Genomic DNA, 14,248 nt, shown 5'->3' on the forward strand with positions numbered 1-14,248 from the left:
CATTTGTGAGGATTCTACCTTTTCAGCGGTATTTAGTTCTTGTAAATATTAATTTCCAGGGGTTCTGTGTTAAGTTTTGCAGTAAAAGCAAGAGACTGTCTCATAACTCCTTCAAACCTAACAAGTTTTATTTGTCATAAGTTTTGGTAGCATTTGCCCAGTTCTTCAGATGCAAGTTGTACCAAATATAACTTGTTATTCCTTAAGGTTCCACAAAGCTCTCATTCAGTAACATCAGCATTCTTCTAGAATTTTTGAGAAGAAATATTTATTTTTTATAATTTAAATATAGCCCAGACGTCTGCTTTTACTCTGGTTTCTCTGCATCACTGCAGGGAGAATACCTTCTTCCCCTCTTGTCTAGAGCACTGGTTCTTAACCTTGGGTTACTGAGGAGTTTTGGACTGCAACTCCCAGAAGCCTTCACCACCAACTGTGCTGGCTGGGGTTTCTAGGAGTTGCAGTTCAAAAACATCTGAGTAACAAAGGTTAAGAATCACTGGTCTAGAGGAGTACTTCTATGCTAAGCATCAAAGCAGCAGTGTTCACAAACCTCTGTTTCTTGCTTTATAAGCTTCTGTGTCTTCATTCTATTGCAGCTGGGTACAGAACCAGTTTAACTAAGTTTATTTTAACTATTCTCAACATGGGGTTACATACGCAGCTTAAAAGAATATGACAGACTACAGAGCTATGGTTTTAAGTCATTATCAAGTGTGAAATACCACATTGATTTACACAATTTGCAGCTTATGTCAACTATGCTATTTGCAGCCTATTCTTTTACTAATGAAACTTTGTCCATTATATGTCTGCCCACCTGGTCATGGGGCCATGTATGAATATGGCCATCATATAGTCTCACTTCTTTCTCTGAGGAAATGGACTTAATCCATGAAAGCTCACATTAAAAATATAGCATAATCTCATGGAAGCAGGAAAAGACTTTGTTGAGGCAATAAGGACTATTTATAGACAACAGAAAGTAAAGATCAGAATAAATGGAAAACTTACACAGGATGTAAAGATACAAAAAGGAACAAGACAAGGATGCCCATTGTCTTTTACTGTTTGTACTATTTATTGAAACATTATTACAACAAATTAGACTAGAACACAGATATAAATGGACTCAAAATAAGAGGGGAAGAATATAAAATACAGGCGTTTGTGGATGACATGGTTTTTATTCTAGAGGATCTGATATATTCAGTGATGGAAACAATAAAATTTTTTGGAGAAGTAAAAGTAAATAAACAAAAAACACAAGTTTTGACCAAAAATATGAAGTAGAAATGACATGTTTTAAAGCGGGGGAAAAGTTAGATATCTAGGAATTCAGATTAAAAAAACCAAACAAACCCAAGTACTGTACTTTGATAAAAGACAATTACATCAAACTAATTGGTATGATTGATAAATATCTGGAAAAATTGTCAAAATTTCGATTACAGTATCATTCATGGGGGAGGATTGCAGCTCTGAAGATGAATTTATTACCTATAATTATATTTCTTTTTCAGACAATACCAGTCCTTACAAAACAATTAATACTTCAAGAATTTATCAAAAAAAATGATGTTTGTATGGCAAGGGAAAAAATCTAGAATAAAAATCAAAGCACTTCAAGATGCAAAACAAAGAGCAGGCTTTGGACTTCCAGATTGGTTTTCATATTATAAAGCCTGTGCTGTAGTTTGGATAAAGGAATTGATGGTTTTAGAAAATGACAGAATACTAAAACTAGAAGGACATGATTTAAACCTAGGATGGCATGCCTTCCTATGGTATCAAAAAGCAAAGGACAATAAACAGTTTAAGAATAATCTGATAAAGAAAGCATTGAACTGGCTATGGATTAAGATCCAGGAAGAAAATTACTAAAAAGTTCCTGAATGGGTCTCACCAACGGAAGCATTCACACAACCAACATTAATGGGGGGAAAAGGAACTCTTGAGGTATAAAGATTTGTTAAAAAGAGACCTAAGTATGAAATCAAGGAAAGAATTAGAAGAACAAGATATAATACTTTATTGGTGGACAAAAACACAGATAGATTCAAGATATACAAGAGACAAAACAATAGGCTTTTGTAAGGAACATACACCATTAGATAAGGTACTTTTGAATGCAAAGGAAAAACTAATCAAAATGTATAATTATCTACTAGAATTAAAAATGCATGATGAAATAGTTAAAGAATGTATGATAAAATGGGCTTAAAATGTGGGCCACAATAAAAGTTATGGACACAAATATGGGAAGACAATATTAAGTTAACAAAAGCAATTAAAGAAAAAATATATATAAGATCTTCTATAGATGGTATATGAAACCTGAAAAATTATCGAAAATATATCAAATGTTGGAAATGTAAAGTAAAAGAAGGTAGTTTTTATCATATGTGGCAGACTTGTAGGGAAATTAAGAGCTTTTGGAAACTAATCCATGAGTTTTTACGAAAAAAGTTAATCACTATAATTCCATATGAACCTGAACTGTTTTTGTTGAATATAATACCAGATTTGATAGAAGAAGAAAAAAAAAAGGTATTTGATCATACATGTAACTAGAGCAGCAAGAATGTTATATGCCAAATACTGGAAAAAAGAGGAGACTCTTATTCTAGGAGTTAATAGAAAAAAATTTTCGAAGCACCAGAGATGGATATTTTAACTGAAGCATTAAAAGATAAAGAAATAGTTTAAAGGCTTAGAAAAAATGGCAAGAATACCACATACACACATATATATCAGTTAATCTTTAAGATTCCACAACGTTTTTGTCTCGGGTTTTTTTCTCCCCTTTTTAGTTTAGTTTTATTTCTTGTCTCATACACTTGCACAGACTTACAGGGCTACTACTTCAAAAGCTGCAAGTATGTAGAAATAATTGCCTGAAGTAATCTGTGATTGTTATGCAGGCAGTCACATGATAGTATAATTGTCAATTTATTTATTTAAAGAATTAAATATTTGATGTGGAGTTGTCAGAGTAGTGGTCAAAGACGCTGCTTGCTTCTCTTAGGAGCTTGCCTTCGGTTCCAGTTATTCCATTCAGACCTCTTCTCGCACCATCTTGCATTATGCCAGGCATAGATCCTCGTAATTTTCTCAGAAATCTTGTTCAGCTGTCTCCATATTCATCTTTTTCCCATCATACCTCCTATCAGTTCCCTCAAGACACGTGAATCATTCTCTTCTCCCACCAACCACTTTATTGACATTGAACATACTTTAATATCTCTATGAACTCACATTGATATCTATTCTCTCTCAGTCCCCAAACCCCCATATATCCTAATACCAGCCATTACATTTTCATTCTGTGTCTATTACCCCCTTTCTCCATGCCAATCCTCATTTTCAGTGTATTCCCCTCAGAAACTCTTCCATTAATTATTTTCTTCTCAAGACACTGGCAAATCTGCCCCCAATTTCTTTTCCTCAAGAAAAAAATAACCATGTTGCCTTTCCCCAACTAGAATATATGATTCCTTACATTATTGTAGCACATGAAACTGAACTAGCATTAAAGACAGTGAATAGTACTGTGCAAAACAGCTTTTCTTTTTCATTGTTTATTGACAGCATAATAAGTTACAATTTCTGGTATTGTTTAAAAGCTGTGTGAGATCAGGATAATTGGGCGATTCATTTTTATTGCTAAGAACGTCTGCCCTCAGGCATGAAGAATAAAATCTCAATTTAACAGTTATATTTCTTTTAATAGTATGGCCTTGCGGAAGATGAGAGAGATGTGAGACAGAACAGTCCAGTCTACACAGCGCTGTGGAGCTAATTTCACTTGTTTATAAATGTGTGCTTTAAGTGTAATTGAAATAGCTAAACAGACTGAAAGCTCGGTGTTTATGTTTTTAAAAATATTTTCTCTTAGGCTACGGTACTATCCTATAAACTTTGTATATGCACGGAACAATGCTGTTATATGACTGAAAGAACATTTTCAGTACATTTGTTACATTTCCATTTGCTTGCAGAAATAACCATATAATGATGCAAAATACTCAGTTTATTTCCTTCTAAATGTATGTCAATAGTCTAAATACTAATCTGTTCAAAATACTGTATCTGGTTCTATAACATTGGTCATTTTTTGCAAGTACTAATTATAGTATTTTGTGGCAATACTTAAATATGCTTATGTGTTGGTAGTGCATGTCATTATTATCATTTTGATCATTTTGCATGTCATTGATGCATGTTTTGAAATTTGTTGTGTCCCTCAAGGCATGATAGGTGGCTATCCACCAGTGCTGCCACCTTTACAGGGCCCAGTTGATGGCATTGTTAGCATGGGTAGCATGCCACCACTTCACCCTGGGGTGCCTCCACCCCATCAGCTTCCACCAGGCATGCCAGCCATCCTGCCACCGGGTAAGAATGATCTCATTCATTCATTATCTTGCCTTTCTGTTCCTCATCCCATTTAACTGACAATTATGGGAAGGTTTTTGCCTTTTATGCTTTTGTTGCTTAACTGTTTGACTCCTTCTAATTGTCCTTGGTTATGTCTGTCTGTGTTAATGCACAAAGCATATTTACTGAAAATATTGGTGTATGATAAGTGCTGGTAAAAACAGCTCATGTGGTTAATCCAACAGCAAGGAATTTGACCAAAATACAAGGCCACTGGTTTTTTTTTAAATGTGGAATGGGCTTCACTTTATGTGGGATATTGAAGGTCTTGCTTTCTAGTCTTTCTCAGAGTTTAAAAAAAAGTTATGCTCTTCATATAAATTGAACTTGACATAAAAGCTACTTATTCCTGCAGCTAGGTGTGAATCTTCAGAAGAGAGCACTTTTCATTTCAGACTTCTTTGTTAGCTCAGACATACATCCTGATTACAAATTACTTTGTATGATAACAAATCATCATAAAAGATGTTTCTTTTAATACATTTCATAACATAAGCTATGCTCTTTACAACTGTTTTTCTGGTCAGATAAAATACTCCTTTCTTCAAGGAGACTAATATAGTGTGTTGTTTATTTTAAGCTTTATTTTTATGTACTTCACAGGAGGACTTTCCAAAAATCCTACAGAAAGTTAATTGTATGAGAGGTCACTTTTTTAAAAATACCCTATTCAGTTATTTATGTATGTCTTTATCTTAACTTCTGTACAGGAGTCACAAAATTGAACATTTGCATTGGGATGTAAACAATAACTTTGTGGTAGAGATATTTGGCATAAGGGACATTTATAGCATGTCCATGGTCCTGAATTTGAACAGCCATGAACTTAGCTTTGTCAGGTTTTTCTATTTGAAAGGGATTCCCTTTTTCCTTCTGATCAAGAAATATACATCAGTAAGCTGATTGCATGCTTAACATTAAAAGGGAGGCCTTCAGATAGAATCGCTATTGACAGCATTTACATTACTACTGGGGAGTGTGATAGAAGTGAAGAAATGGATACCAGTGTGCTCAGCGACAATGGCTGCTGTTACACAACTCCCATTGCTTTTAACAGGGTGGTGTGGAATACCGACACAAGCTTCATTCTACTTCTGCTATGTAGTTCACCAAGTGTAGAAGAAATGTTGGTTATCCTGGCTTAAAATAACATTTGCTATGAATGTCAACAAACTGTTAACCAAACAACATTCTGCATCTTTAATACTACTACATATATGAGAAATCATGGTTTCAGATTGCACCTGAATTATTTCTCTTTGATGTTGTCACCAAATGGCTTCTTAATTACCCACCTGAAATAAGACTCCCATGTTATTTATATTTTGAAATGCAGGTGTTATGGGTCAAAATGTTTCCTCCATGGTAGGAGCCCAAGCCCCAGGAAGTCCATTTGGACAGCAGGTAAGTGGTTTCGATGGGCATAGGAAAGTTTATAAATCATATTCTGTGATTATTCTTTTTAAAAGAATTGTCCTCCAGTGTCTAGTATTATTGTTTTGACTTCCATACCAACCCATAGTGCTAGAGTACTCTCTGGGCAATTTACTATGTTACTTATTTTACCCACCTCAGAAGACTGAGTCAACCTTCAGTCAGCTACCTGAATCCATTGGGATTGAACTCTGTGAACAAAGGCTTGACTCTGCAGAACTGCAGTTTAACCACTGGGCCATGTGGTTAGAGGCAAAAAGGCAAATTCCCCTGACTGAATTCCTCTCCCTGGTTTCTACTGCTAAGAGCATTAATCTGTTCTTCTGCCTTTGCATGTTTCTATTAAACACAGAGGTAGGCTTTTTCTATGTGGTGTAAATGTTTTGTGATACTCTAACAGAGCTCCCTTCATGGATTGCTACCTTGTCGTGGTGAAGGGACTTGAGTAACTCAGAGAAGCTATAGGCTATGTCGTGCAGGGCCACCCAAGACGGACAGGTCATAGTGGAGCAATCCACCTGGAGTAGGAACTGGCAATGCCACTCCAGTATCTTTGCCAAGAACGCCCCATGATCAGAAACAAAAGGCTAAAAGATATGATGCTGGATGATGGGCCCCTCAGGCCGAAAGGTGTCCAACATGCTACTGAGAAAGAGCGGAGGACAAGCACAAGTAGCTCCAGAGCTAATGAAGTAGTTGGGCCAAAGGCGAAAGGACGCTCAGCTGTGGAAGTGCCTGGAAGTGAAAGGAAAGTCCGATGCTGCAAATTAAAATACTGCATAGGGACCTGGAATGTAAGATCTATGAACCTTTCAACATCACAATAATCCAAGTTTATGCACCAACCACCATTGCTGAGGAGACTGAAATTGAACAATTTTATGAAGATTTACAACACCTTCTAGAACTGATACCAAAGAAAGATGTTCTTCTCATTCTAGGGGACTGGAATGCTAAAGTAGGGAGTCAAGAGATAAAAGGAACAACAGGGAAGTTTGGCCTTGGAGTTCAGAACGAAGCAGGGCAAAGGCTAATAGAGTTTTGTCAAGAGAACAAGCTGGTCATCACAAACACTCTTTTCCAACAACACAAGAGGCGACTCTATACATGGAAATCACCAGATGGGCAATATCGAAATCAGATTGATTATATTCTGTGCAGCCAAAGATGGAGAAGCTCTATACTATCAGCAAAAACAAGACCTGGAGCTGACTGCATCTCTGATCATCAGCTTCTCATAGCAAAATTCAAGCTTAAACTGAAGAGAGTAGGAAAAACCACTGGGCCACTCAGGTATAATCTAAACCAAATCCCTTATGAATACACAGTGGAAGTAAAGAACAGATTTAAGGAACTCGATTTGGTGGACAGAGTGCCTGAAGAACTTTGGATAGAGGCTCGTAACATTGTACAGGAGGCAGCAACAAAAACCATGCCAAAGAAAAGTAAATGCAAGAAAGCAAAATGGCTGTCCAACGAGGCCTTAGAAATAGCAGAGAGGAGAAGGGAAACAAAATGCAAGGGAGATAGGGAAAGTTACAGAAAATTGAATGCAGACTTCCAAAGAATAGCAAGGAGAGACAAGAGAGCCTTCTTAAATGAACAATGCAAAGAAATAGAGGAAAATAACAGAAAAGGAAAAACCAGAGATCTGTTCAGGAAAATTGGAGATATTAGAGGAACATTTTGTGCAAAGATGAACATGATAAAGGACAAAAATGGGAGGGACCTAACAGAAGCAAAATACATCAAGAAGAGGTGGCAAGAACACACAGAGGAATTATATCAGAAAGATTTGGATATCCCAGACAACCCAGACAGTGTAGTTGCTGACCTTGAGCCAGACATCCTGGAGACTAAAGTCAAGTGGGCCTTAGAAAGCCTGGCTAACAACAAGGCCAGTGGAGGTGATGGCATTCCAGTTGAACTATTTAAAATCTTAAAAGATGACGCTGTTAAGGTGCTACATTCAATATGCCAGCAAGTTTAGAAAACTCAACAGTGGCCAGAGGACTGGAAAAGATGAGTCTACATCCCAATCCCAAAGAAGGGCAGTGCCAAAGAATGCTCCAACTACCGTACAAGTGCACTCATTTCACACGCTAGCAAGGTTATGCTCAGAATCCTACAAGGTAGGCTTCAGCAGTATGTGGACCGAGAACTCGCAGAAGTACAAGCTGGATTCCGAAGGGGCAGAGGAACTTGAGACCAAATTGCTAACATGCGCTGGATTATGGAGAAAGCCAGAGAGTTCCAGAAAAACATCTACTTCTGCTTCATTGACTATGCAAAAGCCTTTGACTGTGTGGAAAACAGCAAACTATGGCAAGTCCTTAAAGAAATGGGAATGCCTGACCACCTTATCTATCTCCTGAGAAACCTATATGTGGGGCAGGAAGCAACAGTTAGAACTGGATATGGAACAACTGATTGGTTCAAAATTGGGAAAGGAGTACGACAAGGCTGTATATTGTCCCCCGGCTTATTTAACTTATATGCAAAATACATCATGCGGAAGGCTGGACTGGAGGAATCCCAAGCCAAGAGGAGAGTGCAAAAATGGTCTGAAACTCAACATCAAAAAAACTAAGATCATGGCCACTGGTCCCATCACCTCCTGGCAAATAGAAGGGGAAGAAATGGAGGCAGTGACAGATTTCACTTTCTTTGGGCTCCATGATCACTGCAGATGGAGACAGCAGCCACGAAATTAAAAGACGCCTGCTTCTTGCGAGGAAAGCGATGACAAACCTTGACAGCATCTTAAAAAACAGAGACATCACCTTGCCAACAAAAGTCCGAATAGTCAAAGCTATGGTTTTTCCTGTAGTGATGTACGGAAGTGAGAGCTGGACCATAAAGAAAGCTGACCGCCGAAGAATTGATGCCTTTGAATTGTGGTGCTGGAGGATACTCTTGAGAGTTCCCTGGAGTGCAAAGAGAACAAACCTATCAATTCTAAAGGAAATCAAACCTGAGTGCTCACTAGAAGAACAGATCCTGAAGCTGAGGCTCCAGTACTTTGGTCATCTCATGAGAAGAGAAGACTCCTTGGAAAAGACCTTGATGTTGGAAAAGTGTGAAGGCAAGAGGAGAAGGGGACGACAGAGGATGAGATGGTTGGACAGTGTCATCGAAGCAACCAGCATGAATTTGACCCAACTCCGACAGGCAGTGGAAGATAGGAGGGCCTGGCGTGCTCTGGTCCATGGGGTCATGGAGAGTCGGACACGACTAAACGACGATGACGAACTTAGTGCTGAATAAAAATATGTCCATTTTGAGAACCAAAGCTACTACAATATCCACAAACAAAAAGAGTGAGTAACCTCAGTCAAATTGCCCTCCTTTGGCTAGAAAAACTTGTGAGCAGGGTAAGTTCTGGAGTTATACAGATAGAGGAAATAATAAAGAGGAAGATAAGTACACTATACACAGAACATCCTGCCCCTGGCCCAAATAAAAAGCTCCCCCCCCCCTTTCCCTCTCATACTGTGAGATATGGGGATGAAGCCGGGAGGGGGGGGGTTGCAGAGAAAAACAGGCCTGGTGAAAATATAAAGCTGTCCTTCCCTCTTCAAGACCCAGTGGAACTGCTACTTTGGTCGCTGCCATCATCCTGGGCTTCTAAACAAGCTTTAGTGAGCATGCGTCCTTTTTTGACAACCAAGTAGAATACAGAGGGATTGTGTGAGTTCTTCCTTAACTACGCTGCAAAGATTAGTCAGATTTTAAAAATTATTTCACTTTTACCCATGCCATGTTTCATTTCTCTCAATCCTGAGATAAGAGACCTGTTATCTCTGAAAAGAATAGTGAATAAAGCTCAGAGCCCACTTTGGGCCATTTTGGATCAGTATTACAGGAATAATATTATATTTCTACCCTGGTTCCCCTAAAATAAGCCCTAACCTGAAAATAAGCCCTAGTATGATTTTTTCAGGATACTCGTAATATAAGCCCTACCCCCAAAATAAGCCCCAATGAAGTGAAACCTCGCCCTCCACCACTGTGCAGCAACCAGAATAAGATGACATGGCTGTATTTGAATAAACGTAGTTTGTTGTATCTGAAAAAATAAATCATCCCCTGAAAAGAAGCCCTATGTGTTTTTTTGGAGCAAAAATTAATATAAGATCCTGTTTTATTTTAGGGGAAAGAGGGTAAGTTTCTGAAACTCCTTGTCAGATCTTGTATGGCCTCAGATTTAATGATGTAGAAATTGGACTGACCTCAAAATGACTTGCTGACAGGTAGTAGAAAAGCATAGTGATAGTAATCCCATTTGGATTACTATGTGGGGCTGCCTTTGAAGACAGTTCAGAAACTTCAGCTGGTGCAAAACTCTGCAGCCAGACTGGGGCCAGCTATCGGGAGCATATACCGCACCTGTTACAAGAACTGCACTGGCTACCAGTCCTTTTCCAGGCCCAATTAAAAGTGCTGGTCATTACCTAAAAAGCCCTATACAGCTTGAGTCCAGGCTACCTGAAGGACTGTATCTCCCTATATGCGCCTTCTCGGAGATTAAGATCAGCAGAGGAGGCCCTCCTCCTGGTCCCGTTGCCAGCACAAGCACAGCTGATGGGGACACGGGAGAGGGCCTTCTCTGGGGCAGCTCCCAGGCTATGGGAGATCAGGACAGCCCCTTCCCCTGTTATCCTTTTGAAAAAAGCTAAAGGCCCATCTCTTCAGGCAGGCTTTTAACAATTACAACTGAATCCCTGAACCCCATTTCAGCAGATAATTTTAATCTTTTTTATGTTTCCGTGTTTTAATCTTTTAATTGTATTTTAAATCATATATTTTATTTATTTATTTATTTATTTATTTATTTATTTATTTATTTATTTATTTATTTTTGGACTTATATACCGCCCCATAGTGCTACAAGCACTCTCCGGGCGGTTTACAATTTCATTATACAGGCTACACATTGCCCCCCCCCCCCCAGCAAGCTGGGTACTCATTTTACCGACCTCGGAAGGATGGAAGGCTGAGTCAACCTTGAGCCGGCTACCTGGGATTTGAACCCCAGGTCGTGAGCACAGTTTTAGCTGCAGTACAGCGTTTTATCTTTTAATATTTAACTTATTGTCTTTTTAATTGTGTAAATTTTAATGCGGGCCACTTTGGGTCCCTTGTTGGGAGAAATGTGGCATATAACTACTACTGCTACTGCTACTGCTACTGCTACTACTACTACTACTACTACTACTACTACTACTACTACTACTACTACTACTACTACTAATAATAATAATAATAATAATAATAATAATAATAATAATAATAATAATAATAATAATAATATAGTGTATGTCTATAAGATTAAAAGAAATTTAGATTTCCCTTCCCTGATCTCCTTTCTGGTGGCAGGTGAAAAATTGTAGTCATCATCATCTGAGTTCTGCTGACTTGGAAGGAATCCTATGGATCACGGAGTCCAGTAGGGAATCAGACTCCCAACCTCTGGCTCCACAGCCAGATACCTGAACCTCTGAGCTATCCAGGAGTTCTTTTTTTTTAATTAAACAGGGCTTTAACAATTAGGAACCTCCAGTTTCCCAGCAGTTAAATTATTAACTACTATTTAAAATTCATTTTAAAGGGTTTTAATTTTTGTATTTTAATCATGCACTTGAATTTAGTTTTATTTTAATGTATCTCATTTTATTTCTTTTTAATCTGCTGTTTTAAATTCTCCTGTTAGTTGCCTTGGTTTCCAGTTCTGGGAGAGAGATAGCATATAACTGATATAAATCTTATCTGTCTGGTAACAATTTATTTGGTACGGAGTATATTGGTATGGAACTCAAAATGTGTGCTTGCCCCTGAATATAAACGCTTTAGTTGTCTCAGTTTTCCCTTAAGGACCAATCTTGCATTGTTGTATCTTCTCCTGTTCATATGGTATCTTCTCCATAAACCCTATTTAGAAACAGAATACTCATTGTGGCTATCTCTTCTTAAATATTATGTTTACGTCTTCAGGTCTTTTTTCAAACTTGTTATATATATATATTGCTATTGCCCTTTACTGTTCTAGATGGGCATGCTTGGCCCACCAGGCCAACAAGCACCACCTCCTTATCCTGGTCAGAATCCAGCAACGCAGCAGGTCATGCAGCAGCCGACAACGCCAATGTTTGTCTCCCCTCCGCCAAAGACCCAAAGGCTTCTTCACTCAGAAGCTTATCTCAAATACATTGAGGGTCTTAGTGCTGATTCCAGTAGCATTAGTAAGTGGGACCAAACCCTATCAGGTAAGACTAATTAAGTATTAAGCCAAGACTCTGCAATAGTTTTTTTGAGACTGCTTTTAATGCTACCATTAGTTTACTCTGCAGAAAGAGAATTTTTAGTGGCTACTTGTACAATCCTTCCCACAGACCAGTGTAGAGAAGGGATTAGGGCTGGAAGACTTCACTGCTCCCACATTTGCTGGCTGGTATCAGAAAGTATAGTCACATTCCCACAGGTCACTGGGTCCCCAGCATCACTCTTCTTCCATCGTCCCCAGGTGTGCAAAGGGGGGGGGGAGGAAGGATACCCACTCAGATAGCTTTTGCCGGCAATGGCCAAGTGCATGTTGGCTTCATGGGACATTCCTTGTTCCAGGGTGCACAGATAGATTCTGTGTTACTACCTCAGACCAGTGACTGAAAAGAACAGTACAGATACCATTCCAGGAGATGGGGCTTAGCAGAGTAGCTATGTCAGGAGCCTCCCTGGGCTGGACTGAGAACATCCTTGGGCTCTCACACTGGTCTGGAATTGCCAGCAATCTGCTGACATTAAAAATTCTCAGTGACATGCTATATAGTTTATTTGAAAAAAATACCACTGCATTTATGCTAGCTAATCAAAACAGATTGATCTGGTAATATCTGTTTAATTGTCTGATATTTAACTTATTCCCAGAGCTTAGAACTATAGGGTTACAAGTTATGGCATTATTCATTAACATGTTACATCGGGGGTGGAGGAGGGGGCAACAACTTGATTTGAAAAATAATGTAACTGTGTATAGTTTCTGGTGTGATGTGTAATGTTTCTTTAGTTTGACAACTTCTTGCGGGTACAGGTTGGACAATTTTATGTCATTTTGGCAATTTTTTTAAAAGGGCCAGTCAGTTAGCCATATGTTAATAATGAGTAATGCTACTCTTTCAGCCCGAAGACGTGATGTTCATCTGTCAAAAGAACAAGAAAGTCGTCTTCCTACACACTGGTTGAAAAGCAAAGGGGCCCATACCACAATGGCAGACGCACTATGGCGCCTTCGAGACTTGATGTTGAGAGATACTCTTAATATCCGTCAAGCATACAACATAGAAAATGTTTAATCTTCTTTCGATACCAACATATAAACATTTTGTGAACAATAGCTGTTTTAGTTATTGATGGGAGAGGATAAACTGTTTCTATTGCATCTTACTGTACATTGCAAAATTGGTTTTTTTTATATAAGGACACTTTTAATAAGCATATTTCACTTTTTGTTATTATGTTGACGTTTCTTAAATATACAGACTTGTGTATATGGTTCTTTGACTTGGAAGATTATCTCATATTTGATTATAATTGCAAAACAAGATTACATTCTTCACACTGAGATTCTAATGCCATCATTTTGTAAAAAAAGATGTTTACAGATTGGCTAAGAGAAATTACTCCTAGTTTACATCTTAGCAGTATGAGCACCCATATGGTAGTGATTTCTGGCAAGTAAATTGCATGAGCTTCAAGTCGTTCTTTAAATAAAAGTATTGGGGCAGGGAGTGGATGGAATCAACCTGATAAATGTGAAACCTTAATTATTTGATCATTACAAAAGTTAAAGAACTTGAGACAAAACAAAAAAGTAAGTCAGTTGCTTTCAATGAGACCCTGTTCTGTTGACACATACAAGTTTCAAGTCTGGCATGCCTGAAGAGCTCTTAAAAATGAAAGCTTGAGAATGAGAATGCGATCTGAGCTGCTCATCTTAAGGAGTCATAAGAAGATACTTCAGGAGGCATAAGTATAAAAGGGTGCATATGTTTCTTTCTGTTTCCCAGTCAAAAACATCTCTGTTTGAGATAGGATACATAATGCCTTCCAGTCCCAAATCAGTAACAGAACATTTAAATATACATAGATTTGCTGAAGGTACCATAACCTGCATTTTGTTGTTGTTTAGTCATGTCCAACTCTTCGTGACCCCATGGACCAGAGCAAGCCAGACCTTCCTGTCTTCCACTGCCTTCCGGAATTGGGTCAAATTCATATTGGTAGCTTCAATGACACTGTCCAACTATCTTGGCCTCTGTTGTCCCCTTCTCCTCTTGCCTTCGCTCTTTCCCAACATCAGGGTCTTTTCAAGGGAGAT

The 14,248-nt window shown here is 38.4% G+C and overlaps 1 protein-coding gene across 9 annotated transcripts in view; it reads left to right on the forward strand.

The window, feature by feature from the left end:
• PBRM1 (polybromo 1) overlaps positions 1–13,425 on the forward strand; it is a 64,469-nt gene extending 51,044 nt beyond the window's left edge. For 7 of the 9 annotated variants that reach the window (XM_072989765.2, XM_072989762.2, XM_020796681.3 and 4 more), the window contains 4 exons: positions 4,252–4,398; positions 5,777–5,844; positions 11,924–12,140; positions 13,051–13,425. In XM_072989765.2, the coding sequence (XP_072845866.2) occupies positions 4,252–4,398; positions 5,777–5,844; positions 11,924–12,140; positions 13,051–13,223 (605 nt within the window). In that variant the 3' untranslated portion in view covers positions 13,224–13,425. The remainder of the gene's footprint in view (positions 1–4,251; positions 4,399–5,776; positions 5,845–11,923; positions 12,141–13,050) is intronic. The other 2 variants (XM_020796685.3, XM_072989764.2) reach the window with 1 other exon arrangement.
• The last annotated feature ends 823 nt before the right edge of the window (positions 13,426–14,248 follow it).

The sequence above is a fragment of the Pogona vitticeps genome, chromosome 2, assembly GCF_051106095.1.
Source record: "Pogona vitticeps strain Pit_001003342236 chromosome 2, PviZW2.1, whole genome shotgun sequence".
NCBI classification, from domain to species: domain Eukaryota; kingdom Metazoa; phylum Chordata; class Lepidosauria; order Squamata; family Agamidae; genus Pogona; species Pogona vitticeps.